Below are 13251 nucleotides of genomic sequence, written 5' to 3' on the forward strand. Positions count from 1 at the left end.
AGACAGAGACAGAGTCTTCAGAAACAAAAAAGAAAGATAGGCCAGGGCGGGGGCGGGAGGAGCTTCTGTTGTCCTGACACCAGGATCTGCAGGGAATCTATCTTTTCTGGTCTTCTGAGCAGCTACTTCCTTGCCCATTCCTACTCCCCCTTTAATCTTACCCCCATTTCCAAGCTAAAGATGCCCAAAGCAGGAAAAATACTGAGAACACAAATGACCTGAACTTTGAGTGTGGTGGACATGAGGGACATGCATATCCGGGAAGCAATTAGAACTAACTTCTACGGTAAACCCACTCCCAAGTGGGGAATACCAGTGCTTTATAAGGGTTTACAAAATGCTTTCTCTCCTAAACCCTGTGAAGTGGAGAGGACAAGTACCTGGACAATAACCCTCATTTTACAGATTGGGAAACTGAGCTCAGAGGGAGTGGAAATGACTTGCCAAGAATCAGAAAGCTTGGCCATTGTCAGAGTCAGTCTTCCTGGTGCCAGGGCTGGCATTCTAGCTAGCGCAGGGCCAATAAGCAAAGTCAGTGAGTGACACGTGCAGCCTTTGGACCAGTCCTGGAAGGTCGATCTGATTCAGTTCCTTCAAATTGTTTTTCTTTCCTTTTCCACAGCCTGGGGTTCAGCACATCCTCTCCTTTGCTGATTACTACCCTGAGAGCTGTGCTCTGCATCACTCCTCAGTGGACCTTTCAAGAGCCACACTGATGCCGACGAGTTCCTCATTAGCTGCAGGTGCTAATGCTGCAGCCACACATGTTGTGGCTCATGTCTAGACACCACAGGCTTTCACACCATTTCCATGGATGAGGAAAGTGGTGTTTAAGGTATGACTGCCCCCAAGATGATAATCTGGTATTGGTCACTCAGTTACTCTCCTGGGAAGCACAAAAGGAAGACACAAACATGCTCTCAGACTCAGCCTGGATAGTGGGCCTTTACCCCCTTTGATCTATTATTAACTTGGAGTGAGGGAAATTGAAAAAATTTGGCCAGAAACACAAAGCATCTGGATGAGCTTTGCCCTTCATAGAAAATAGAGAACCAGATCCATCCAGGCCAATCCTCTGTATTCACATTCCAGGGTCGTGGAAGAGGCAGTATTTTCTTTCTCTAAAATCCATATTTTAACATAGGATGTGTGCTTTAATGTATGCACACACACACAGACACAGACACACAAATACATACATATGCGCTGTTACAGCTGCTATACTCAGGAGAAAACAATGATTATTACAGTTCTCATTTCTATAACACTAAGATTTCAAAATACTTTCTTTGGATTTGATTCAGGAAGGGGATGATGGAGGAAAAGCAATTTGGCTATACTGGGGTTTCTTTAGTGAATATGGGCTTGACCAAAAAAATTTTTTTACAATCGAAAATATTTCCGTATGAACATATATAAATAAAATATAATTTATATTTTAAACTTGTTATGGCATCATAATTCATAGTATAGATCACTAACAGTTACAACTCTGTGATGAAGCAGTGATCTCTCCAAGCCCTACAGATCTTTGGGGAAGAAGCCACACCATCCTCCTCCACTCCCACCTCGAAGACAATGTAAATTCCATTACAATGAGCAGGATCTTTTTCTTCCACTCTGTTTTTGCACACTCTCCACCTCCCCCCCATACCTCAGAAGACCATGCACATCATGGGTACTTGCACTTTAAGAACAGACAGGATCATAAGGGTCCTTACTATTAGCCAACCTAAAGAAACCAAGATCAGATTCTGAATCAAAGCTGATAGCTACCCAAGAAGTCCAAGAGGAGACACACAGAGAATGATGAGTTTACAACCTTCCCCTTCCAACCTGACCTCCTGCTGGTCTGGGAGCCTGCATCTTACCTTTTCCTAATGTCACAGCAAAAACAGAAACATCCTGATAGGAGAAGATGGTGATTTTTAAAATGACAGCTAAACTAGGTCCTATCGGAATTCAGCAGCACATGCTAAAAACCTGGCTGGTGGGTATGGTGAAGTAAGTGAAAATGGAGAAATTCTCACAACTCTTGATTTAACTTGGTGATTGTAACTCTTAAAAGGAAAGCTTTTTATTCCAGGAGCATCTCTCACAGAACTCCACTCTGCCATCTAATTCATCCCCCAATGTGTCCCTAACTCAACAGATGCTAATTCAGAGATCTTAATTTCCTGTTCTCTGAGCAAAAGCTTAGGTCACATCCCCCACAAAAAGCCCTGGAAGATTTAAAGCTTAAGGCCTTATATAAGCGAGAGAGAGAGAGAGAGAGAGAGAGAGAGAGAGAGAGAGAGAGAGAGAGAGAGAATGTGTGTGTGTGTGTGTGTGTGTGTGTGTGTCACATACATATATACATATATATACATATATATCTAAAAAACTATATAAGTAAGTAGGGATAGGATTAGGGATTGGATATAGGATTTCACTGGTATAAGGAACAAATTCCTACAAAAGGCAGATTGGATTTTTCTCTGCAATTTAAGAAACTTAAGAGAGTTTCCTGGGGCATTCAGAGGTTAATAGACTCAGCCAGTATAACCCAGACAGGAGATGTCAGGGTTGGGACTGGAACCCAGAACTTTCTGGCCTTAAGAAATTATATATAAATTAAACTACATGCTAGTGGAGACAACACAAAAATCACTGCTTCAATATGAAAATAGTTCTGCTTTGGCAAAATGTCCCAAACAGAAGGAAGCATCAAGGCAAAGGACAAAAGATTAGCGTGAGCCAGATGTGCAGTGGTCTGAACACAGCACCTGAAGTCAGGAAGACCTGAGATAGGACACATAATAATAATAATAATAATAATAATAATAATAATAATAATAATAATAATGATAATAGTTAGCATTTATATAATGTTCTAAGGTTTGTAAAATCTTGCACAAATTATCTCTCATTGAATCTTCACCATCATCTTGGGAAGGACTCTTATTTGATAGATAAGGAAATTGAGGTACATGGAGGCCAAGTGATTTATATCCAGCTAGAAAGTGTCTGAAGCCCAATTTGAACTTAGGTCTTCCTGCTCAAGGCCCAGAGGCCTATCCATTGTGCTAGTTAGCTGCCTTTGTACTTATGTATGACTCTGGACAGACCACTTAACTTTTGCCTACCTCAGTTTCCTCATTGGTAAAATGGGGATTACAATAATACCTACCACCTAGGGCTTTTGTGAAGATCAAGTGAGATCATATTTGTAAAGAGTCTGAACAACCTTAAAGCCCTATATAAAAGCTTTTATCATCATCATCATCATCATCATCATCATCATCATCATCATCATCATCAATTCTAAAATTTCAGGCTAGGCTTGCCTACAAGTTCCGTCATTGAGAATCATCCAGAGACTTTGCATGAAAATTTGCAGAACCACCTGCTTGCAATTTAGATACACACTCTGGTCCATCTCATGAAAATTAGAAAATAAGACTAGGTATGAGACAGGTACACATTTCAATGCAAATGAACACATTGGTTACAAATGAGTTTAGTCATTGGCTGGAAAAAAACAATTAAAAGTTACTTGTGGCAAAAAATTCACCTTTCCTTATATTCAAAACATCAAAGGTTTTCATTTAAAAAAATAAATTTGAGAAGAATGGGAAAAATGGAGAATATTTCAAAATGCAAAAGAGAAATAAATATCTTGTTAGTTTGCAACTGAAGGCTTTTTAACTTTGTCCTTAAATGCTATGTCAGGAACTCTTTATCTTCTTACACTAATTAATTAAAGACAATGAAAAAAAATAAATGAAACTCAACCTGGGAGAACAAAGTTGAAGCAACTATGGCACTGGGGACTTTGTAGGGTTTAACTACATCGGGAAATAATTACACAATATTTTCCAGAAGTGAAACTGCGAGGCTAACTGGAAAAAATGTGGAAACATTTAGTTAGAACAGTAGAGCAAGGTATTAAAGCCCCTTTTATGGGGTTAACTCTGTAGGAAAATATGCAAATAATTAGATCTTTAAATGTGTTTTTAATCACAATCCTAGGATAAAAGTCAGAGGTACCATTTGGTATTGCTGACTTTTCTTGAAAACCCCTGTTCTGCTGAGCAACAATGATTCTAATGTCCACGTCACCATGAAGGCTCAGACTGACAAAGAAGATACTACAGAAAAATGTTTTTCTAGCTCCCTGAACAGCTTTCCTTAGACCATTGAAAACGCATAGAGTCACGATGCTGGATCCCCGTGCCCCGCCTTCCCGTTGGGTGGGGGCCCACGGCTTCATCTTTTTAGATCTAAGCCCATGAGCCCCAGCATCTTGGCATCTTTCTTGTGAATTCCAAGGGCGGCCTGGCAGCGATTTTGCCAATTTTGTTCTGATGCTCATTTCAGGCTTATTTTCTCACCAGGAGCCCTCTAACACTTCATGGCAACATCTCTTGGATAATACATTTTTGGCCCAAGTTGTTCTATTGAGAAAAAGAATTTCCCAAGGATCAAAAAGTGGATCAACTCAAACTAGGAAATAAGTCTTAAAAGAACAATGTGCAATCATTTATAATCTCATTTAACCCTTGACAAAAAGAAATCACAAAGTAAACAGGGAAGTGTTGTACAAATGCCGACTTACTCAACTGCTGTCACTCTTAACACCCAGGCAGAGTTTTATTGATTCTGAAGAGGGTGGCTAAGAACCTCGTATGGAATGGAAATATCCTGACTTAGTTTGTAGAAAGGCCAAGACTTCCATGAATGGAAAGCAAGGGTAGGAAGAGACAAGGCAGCTACTGAGCAGAGGCAACAAAACATCAGGCAAAAATGCTCAGAGAATAAAGATGCCTCCATCTGAATGAGACTGCATGCGGAAATTAGGAAAAGTGGAATTAATGATTAGAACTGGGACCATGATTAAAACAGCAAGAAGATCAATGGTTCTCTGTGACTTTTTTCTCCCAAAGATTTCAAAAGGTTGAGGACTTGATACATCTTCTACTCTCAAAAGAGAATTTCAATGAATACTAAAGGTGGGAATTAAGGGCAAAGCTGACCTTGAGAGAAGCTGCCATCTACCAGAGAGGCAATACATTAATTCCTTCTGCAGCTGGATTTGGTCCCTGATGTTTGCATCTAAACACTGCTCTAACAGTGTTATACTGTAATACTGAACAGCATTAGTCAATTTATTCCAGTATTATTTGTGACAATCCCACTTGAGAATTAGGGATTACAGATTAGGAATTTACCTCAGATATCCTAATAAATAATTATAAAATGTTGACCATCCCATCATTTTCATCAGCCTCCATTTGCTTAGAGGAACTGAACAGACATTAAAAAATGAATCCAGGGTTTCTTTCTACTCAATAAGAATAAATAATTGGTTTCTCAGGCAAATGACGTTTTAAAAGGCTATTTTAACTGAATTTCAAAACTAACATTTAGGGCAAAGATCCTTTGCCAGTTTCAACAGGCTACACAGATGAACACAGTTTAATTTTCAGATGAAAATATTCAGACCTAAAGTCGAAAGACAGAGATCTCTATGGACAAGGAGAATTATTCAGTGTTCCTACTTACAACTCATCTTGAATGTTGTCAGTCAGCCTGAATAACTGCTCCTGTCCATCGGCCTGACTTTCTGAGTACCTGGGAAGCAGCCCTTGGGGTCCTGTACAACAGCGAGGTTTCCGTACTCTCTGGGCTTGGGTCCTAAGGGAATAAAAGATCAAAATTCACTGACATGGAAGAAATTTATTTTTTAAAAACTGAAGAGATCAGGCAGAACCAGGGCTTCAATCTCTGCTCTGTCACTCCCTACCTTCATTCCTTTCTGCTACACCAAAGAATCTTTTGAGCTCCACTGTTTTATTGCTTTGCTAAATTCACTGTGCACACTGTTTTCCTGGCTCTGCTTTCTTTCCTTGATACATAACTTCTTGCAAGTCCTCCTATGCTTCTCTATATTCATCTTGTTTTAATAGAACAGTAAAATTCCTTAACATTTATATAGCACATGAGTCCAACTTTATTTCCAGTTCATTTACACTTGTTTTCATTTGTATTTTTCTTATTAGCGATTTGGAGCATTCTTTCATATGGTTGGTTTACAAAAAGTAGGCACATCTTCATTTGAAAGCTATCTACTCATAGTCATTGATCATTTACCATTTGAGAGCTGTTCAATTGTATTTTACTACTGTCTTCTCTGGAAAATATCAAACAAAAATGGCTAATGGGATGTCAGTAATCATGACAAGTGAGTAAGTGGTAAGACTCAAGCACCTAGATGAACTTTGCTTAAGCAAGGGTATTCCAGGATAATCAGCTATCTGCCAGACATGATAGTTAGCACTTAAGTACTATGTCATTCAATTCAGTCCTTACAGGTTGGGATTTATATTTAAAAATAATTACAAAATGTTGATCAAAGATCATGATAATAGAAGTCACATAGTAATCACATAGACGGTTTATCAGCTGGTAGAAAAGCAATTTGGAGTGATGGAAAGAATGCTATGCATAGAATCAAGAAAAGTTGGCTACAAATTCTTCCTCTAACATTTACTAGCTGAGTGACCCTGGACAAGTCATTTAATTGCTCAGTTTTGTTTGCAATTTTCTAATGCTCATCTCCTAAGTCACAGACAGATCATTCTATCATTGGCATTTTTATTGGCAGATATCAAATCTGCAGATGACACAAAAATGAGGGAGATAGAAAACTCTGCTGAATCTAATAAACTGAAATATGACAGGGATAAATATAAAATCTTAGAAATGGATCCAAAAGACCAATTTCATGAGTTGGGTGAGTGACTGGATAGCAATTTGTCTGAAAATTATCTGGTGAAAAGGAAAGGTGATAATAGGCTGTGTTTGATGGCTCAGCTTCTATATGTCATGCTAAGGAAAAGGTGGTGACAGTCCTTTGGTCCTCTATGTTGGTTCGTTCAAATTTAGAATATTCTCTAGACCTCACTATTTATGAAGGATATTGATAAATGGATACTTATAAAAATATATGTACTACACTAGATAGCCACTGAGCTCTCTTTCAGTGCAGAGATTTAATGGGCTTTGTGATTCTCTGAACAAACAACTAAAAGGACCTGAAGTATAATGGTGATCTGGTTTTGAATGGTCACAAGTCCAAAAGAGAAATAGTCATGAATATGACTTGACCATTCTGGGCTTTCATCAGAACTAGACAGGCAGACTGAGGGTTAAGATGTGATAAAAAAAAATGACTAAATGTTTTTGTTTTTTATTTTTTCTTTTAGGTGTAGACTAACAATTTATATGGTATAAATGGTATATAATAATTAAATTCCAAATAGGGATAACCTAAGTATAAAAGGTCACATAATAAAAAAAAAATAGAGGAAACAGGAAGAAGGTACCATTTATATCTCTCTGTCTTTGGAGGAAATTCTTTTAAAAAAAATTATTAATTTATTTTTGAATTTTACAATTTTCCCCTGAATCTCACTTCCTTTCCCCTACCCCCCCACAGAAGGCAGTCTGTTAGTCTTTACATTGTTTCCATGTTGTACATTGATCTAAGTTGAAAGTGTTGAGAGAGATGGGGTGGCTAGGTGGCACAGTGGATAGAGCACCAGCCCTGGAGTCAGGAGTACCTGAGTTCAAATCCAGCCTCAGACACTTAATAATTACCTAGTTGTGTGGCCTTGGGCAAGCCACTTAACCCTATTTGCCTTGCAAAAGAAAAAACCTAAAGAAAGTGTTGAGAGAGATATCATATCCTTAAAGGGAAAATAATGAAATATGAGAGATTGCACTGATGGAAAGAGCAAGTCCATCAAGGTTGATTATCACCCCCATGTTGCTGTTACGGTGTACAATGTTCTTGTGGTTCTACTCATCTCTCTCAGCATCAGTTCATACAAATCCTTCCAGGCTTCTCTGAATTCCTATCCCTCCTGGTTTCTAAAAGAACAATAGTGTTCCATACCATACATATACCACAATTTGTTCAGTCATTCCCCAATTGATGGATATTCACTCAATTTCCAATTCTTTGCCACCATAAAGTAATGTTTTTACCCTTTGTTAATGATTGTTTCAGGTATAGACCCAGGAGTGGTATTGCTGGATCAAAGGGTATGCACATTTTTATTGCCCTTTGGGTGTAATTTCAAATTGCTCTACAGAAAGGCTGGATGAGTTCACAGTTCCACCAACAATGTATTAATGTCCCAGATTTCCCACATCCCTTCCAACATTGATCATTGTCCTTTCTGGTCATGTTGGCCAATGTGAGAGGTGTGAGGTGGTACCTCAGAGATGCTTTAATTTGCATTTCTCTAATAAGTAATGATTTAGAGCAATTTTTCATATGACTATAGATCACTTTGATTTCCTCATCTGTACAGTGTTAACCAACAATCTGTACAGTTCTTAACCAACAATGCTTCCACCTAAAGAGAAGAACAGTATGGACATCTCATTTCCTATCTGGCTACATTCATTTTGGAATTTTTTTGACTTCTCCAGTTGTAACAATTTTTTGACTTCTCTGCCATATCTTCACCAAATACCTTCCCTCCCATCCCCCAACTTTTTAGGCTTTCCTTTCTGCACTATCTTTTCCTCATAAGATTATCAGCTTCGAGAATGAGGACCACTTTTCTTATATCCCCAGGGCTTAGTATAAGGACTGGCACATAGTAGGAGCTTAATAAATGTTTACTGACTAATACTGATTATTGAAGGTCAGCAGAGAAATTGGGGCAAGACAGGTAGATTTGAGAATGATGATAATTAGATCCCATTAAGTTGATGAAATCACCAAGTGAAATAGTATAGAGGGGAAAGAGTCCAGAACAGACCTCTGAAGGACACTTATGGTTAAAGTGCATGACTAGAATGAAGGTCCAGCAAAGAAGACTGAGAAAGAGCAGTTAATATAGGTAAGAAGAGAATCAGGAGTGAAGTCCTGAAAACCTGGAGAAAAGAGAATATCAAGGAAGAAAGCATGATCAACAATGTTATAGGCTAGAGAGGTCAGGGAAAATGAGAACTGATCAAAGGCCATTGATTGACAATTAAGACATCATTAATTTGGATCAATGTACAACATGGAAACAAAGTAAAGACTGACAAATTGTTTTCTGTGGGGGTGGGGTGGGGGAGGGAAGTAAGATTGGGAGAAAAATTGTAAAACTCAAAATAAATAAAATCTTTAATAAGACAATTAAGAGATCATTAGTAGCACTGGAGAGAATACTTTTGGTGGAATGATGGGATCAGAAGTCAGATTATAGACAGTTAAGACAGAAAGGAGAGAGTTACCTCTCTTTTCAAGGAGTTTGGCTAACAAGGTCTAAGAGATAGCTAATGGAAATGGAAGGATCAAGTGATATTTTTTTGAGATGGAGGAGACACAGGCATGTCTGTAGACATCAAGAGTGAAGATAAATGATAAAGAAATGACAGAGGGAACACTGTTGGAGGAGACAAGATAAAAGAAGATCTCTTGTGCAGGATTTCCTCTGATGAGGAGTAGGGACATCTCTTTGTCTAAGACATGGGGTGAAGGAGATAGCAGCATAAGACATCTGAGTGATATGAAATGAGGAAGAGGAGAGAAAAAGGAGCTCAAGGTAAATGACTTCCATTTTTTTTAATATAAAGCATGATTCATGCTGAGAGGGTAGGAGGATAAGAACCATGGGAAGTTTGGGGAGGGATGAAAAGGTTTGGAAGAGCTGTTGTGAAGAGTGGGCCAATGAACTGGTGAAGGAGGTATAGCAGAATCACCAAGCAACAGTAAGGGTCCAGTTGAGGTTGTATAAAATAAATCTGTAGTGGACCTGGTCAGAACAGTTTTATTAAGAAGCCATGAACCTCTGAAATGATCATGAGTGTTGAAGACCTTACTAAAAAAGGTTAGTTACTTCTATAATTTTTCTTTGGTTAGGGTGAACTGGTGATCCAAGGAGATAGGGAAAGGCCTTGTCTTCTGTATCTAAATGCTTGGAATTACCATCTCAAGGTAAATAAAGCCATAATAATAAATAAAAATGTTTTTCCTAATATTACTGTATATCTGCATGAGCAGATAATTACATGAGCATGTAATTAGTTTTTGAACCAATCACCTTTTTTCAGTGCCTTTCCTAATGCCTCAGTGACACAATCTTGCTTTCACTTTCAATTTATCATCTTCTAACTTGAAAACAGTAAACCTACTCTAAATTGGAGAGTATGAAACCACAGAGCAGCTCCCTTGCATCTATAAACTGTTTATTTGTTTAATTTCTTTTAGCCATCTTATTAAACATGCTGCAAACTCCTCCTTCTTTCCCTAAGGTCTTCTCTCTTGTGACTAGCCCAACACTGAGCTAAGTTTTCATAATTCTGAATCTTATGTGAACAAAGTCAGCTGGTTGAAGCTTATGGTGGCAGTCAAGGTTTGCTAATTCCTCCCACTAAGAAGAAAATAGAAACAAATTTCAGTTGTTTTCTCAAAAGGGAAATTTCTTTTATTTCATTCCCAGGATCATATAAGAAGACAGGTGATGTGCTCTTGCTCAGAAGTAGGAGGGAAGGGGTTGTTCTCTACATGTCTCATTCATCCTTAAAATCCTATGACTTATGGCATCTGACTCCCTTAGTCACATTTGTCACCTGTATTCACTCCAGATGTATTAATATCTATTGTCTCTTTCAATCCAATGTGCTCATTCCCATCTCACAAAATTCTATTATATACCACTGCCTCTTTCTGGAAAATTCAAACTCCTGTCCTCCTAGTCAGTGCTCTATTCACTGAGTTCAAATCTGGACTCAGACACTCAACACTTACAAGCTATGTGACCTTGGGCAAGTCACTTCACCCTGACTGCCTCGAATCCAGGACCATCTCCAAACTTCTTATCCATGTCTAACCACTGGACCCAGATGCCTCCATAGGAGAAAATGAAGCTGATGACTCAGCACAGCACCCCTTCACTCAAATCCAATTCATGTGCTTGTCATGGCATCTTGGTCTTCTTTGAAAATGCAGGACAAACATCATTAAGAGCTTATTTACATAATGTGGCCAACTTTATTCCTTCTCAATTTACTGATTTGGTGAGGGCAATGTGTTGGTACTGAACTTTCTGAGGAGTTGGGAAGTGTCCAAAACCCCACCCTTCTGAGCTCCTCCTAGTAACAGTGACACTCCCTTGATAGACACTCTTGACATAATGGGTCTGTTTTGTGCACATGTTGCAACTCTGTCTTCCTCAAGAGTTGTTTAGCCAAGGGTCTGTGGTGGATTTAATTGCCACCAGCTGGGAGTTTGCCGGCCATTTTAAGCCCTCAGCTGCTGTGGTTTATGAATTTCACAGTATATACAAAGAAGTAGGCCTTCCAATCAACCAGTTAATCTGAAATGTCATCACAAAATGAATTTGTACTTTGAACTCTATGAAAAGGTAAGGGCTTCAGCTGTGCAGTGATGCTAAGGCACCAGTGCTCTTACCACATCAGCTCCACCTCCCCAGGGAAGAAGCTGCTGATATGGCAAATGATAGAACACAGATACCTAACCATCAAGAGGAATCAGCATAGAACAAGTCTCCATCTGTCCTTTGCTACCAGCTGGGCCTGGCCTGAAAATACACTTGGAGTTCTAAAACATGATAAAAAGGGAAACAAAAACAATCTGTTCTTATTTCTTTAAGCCATACTGGACTTAAATAAGATAACATGGGTAGATGTAGGTTTTCCACTCAGTTATTCATAAGGTCATTTATTCATAGCTCTAGAGGTGGAAAAAACTCCAGGGTCATCTAGGCTGACTCTAGGTGAACAGATGAGGCCCAGGGAGGGAAAGTTGCATGTCCAAGGACACATAGGCAGTAAGCATTAGATGAGGATTTGAATTTGGATTGTCTCAATCCAGAATTAGTACTCATACTCTTGCCCCAGGTTACCATTTGGAGGTCAGCTCATTGTCTTGCTCCCATTGTGTGAGGGGTAATCATGTTAACAGGATTACTGCTCAGCATGAATGCAGTGTGAAATATAAAGTGTTGGTATTCTGGACACAAATCTGTCTTCCATGATCACTATCAACTGATTCATTTGCATTAATGATCAGAAAATTAGGCTATGGCATGGTACTGATCACTTGCAAGCCCTTATAAGTTGATGTCTATTACCAATTCCCAAGTCACTTGAGAGGCTGTGCCAACATTCTAACTTTCAACCTTTAATTGCGTATTTGCTTAACCAATGGTTGTCTTCTTCATTAGAGGCTAAAGGCATATCCAAATTATTTTAAGCCTGGCAAAGTGATAAACTACTTACTTTTTTTTTTGAGGGGGGGAAAGGGGGAGAAAGTTGATACCAATGACTAATTTTCAGTATTAATCAAGAATGCTAGACTCTGGAGACTAGAGATAGCCATGCTTGAATCCCTTCCCTATATTAGTTGTGCAGTGGTGGTTACCTCTCTGAATCACAATTTTCTTAACTGTTCATTAAAGATATTTGCTTTATCTCACAGGTTGTTGTGAGGGAAACACTTTGTAAAATGTAAAGCATCATATGACTATGAATTATTATTTCACCTCTTAGTGTGTTAAGAGTCCTTAAAGAGAGACAGGAAGGTGTAGAGGAAAGAGAACTGGAAACTTGGGAGTCATGAGAGTTATACTCAAATACTGCCTCTGATATTTATAATGTATGTGTGCATGGGTTAGTTATTTAATCTCAGCTTCCTCAACTATGAAAGGGGATAACAATATCTATGATACCTACTTCCTTAAGGTTGTTGGAAGCTAATGAGGTAATATATATAAAGAGCTTGGTAAGCCATAAATTATTCTATAACTATCAGCTCTTAAAGAACTTGGTTGGCAGCTAGGTGGTGCAGTGGATAAAGCACCGGCCCTGGAGTCAGGAGTACCTGGGTTCAAATCCAGTCTCAGACACTTAATAATTACTTGGTTAAAATTTCCCCAGAGAGCCACTGGAGTGCATTGTTTGGTAGTGGATGAAACCAATGGTACTACATGCTCCATTTTATTTTTTTCAAATGATCTTTATTCTTTCTCTAATTGCTACATTGAACTCATTTGGAGTTATTTAAATGGCAAAGCATTTCCTCTGCATCCCTGTCTTTGTGAAAGCTGTAAAAAGTGTCAGAAAGAACAAGTCCTCCACTCAAGACTGAAACCCTACAAAAATCATGATGGGTAGTTTCAGTTTCCATTATAGATTTTTAGCTATATGTCTATGAGGAACAAAATCCACAGATATATGACGGAT

At 38.6% G+C, this 13251-nt stretch overlaps 1 protein-coding gene across 5 annotated transcripts in view; it reads right to left on the reverse strand.

Annotated features, from left to right (window-relative positions):
• Positions 1-13251, reverse strand: part of VPS13D (vacuolar protein sorting 13 homolog D) — a 349290-nt gene that overhangs the window by 13573 nt on the left and 322466 nt on the right. For all 5 annotated transcript variants that reach the window (XM_074218409.1, XM_074218411.1, XM_074218410.1 and 2 more), the window contains one exon: positions 5545-5676. In XM_074218409.1, the coding sequence (XP_074074510.1) occupies positions 5545-5676 (132 nt within the window). The remainder of the gene's footprint in view (positions 1-5544; positions 5677-13251) is intronic.

The sequence above is a fragment of the Macrotis lagotis genome, chromosome 1, assembly GCF_037893015.1.
Source record: "Macrotis lagotis isolate mMagLag1 chromosome 1, bilby.v1.9.chrom.fasta, whole genome shotgun sequence".
NCBI lineage: Eukaryota > Metazoa > Chordata > Mammalia > Peramelemorphia > Peramelidae > Macrotis > Macrotis lagotis.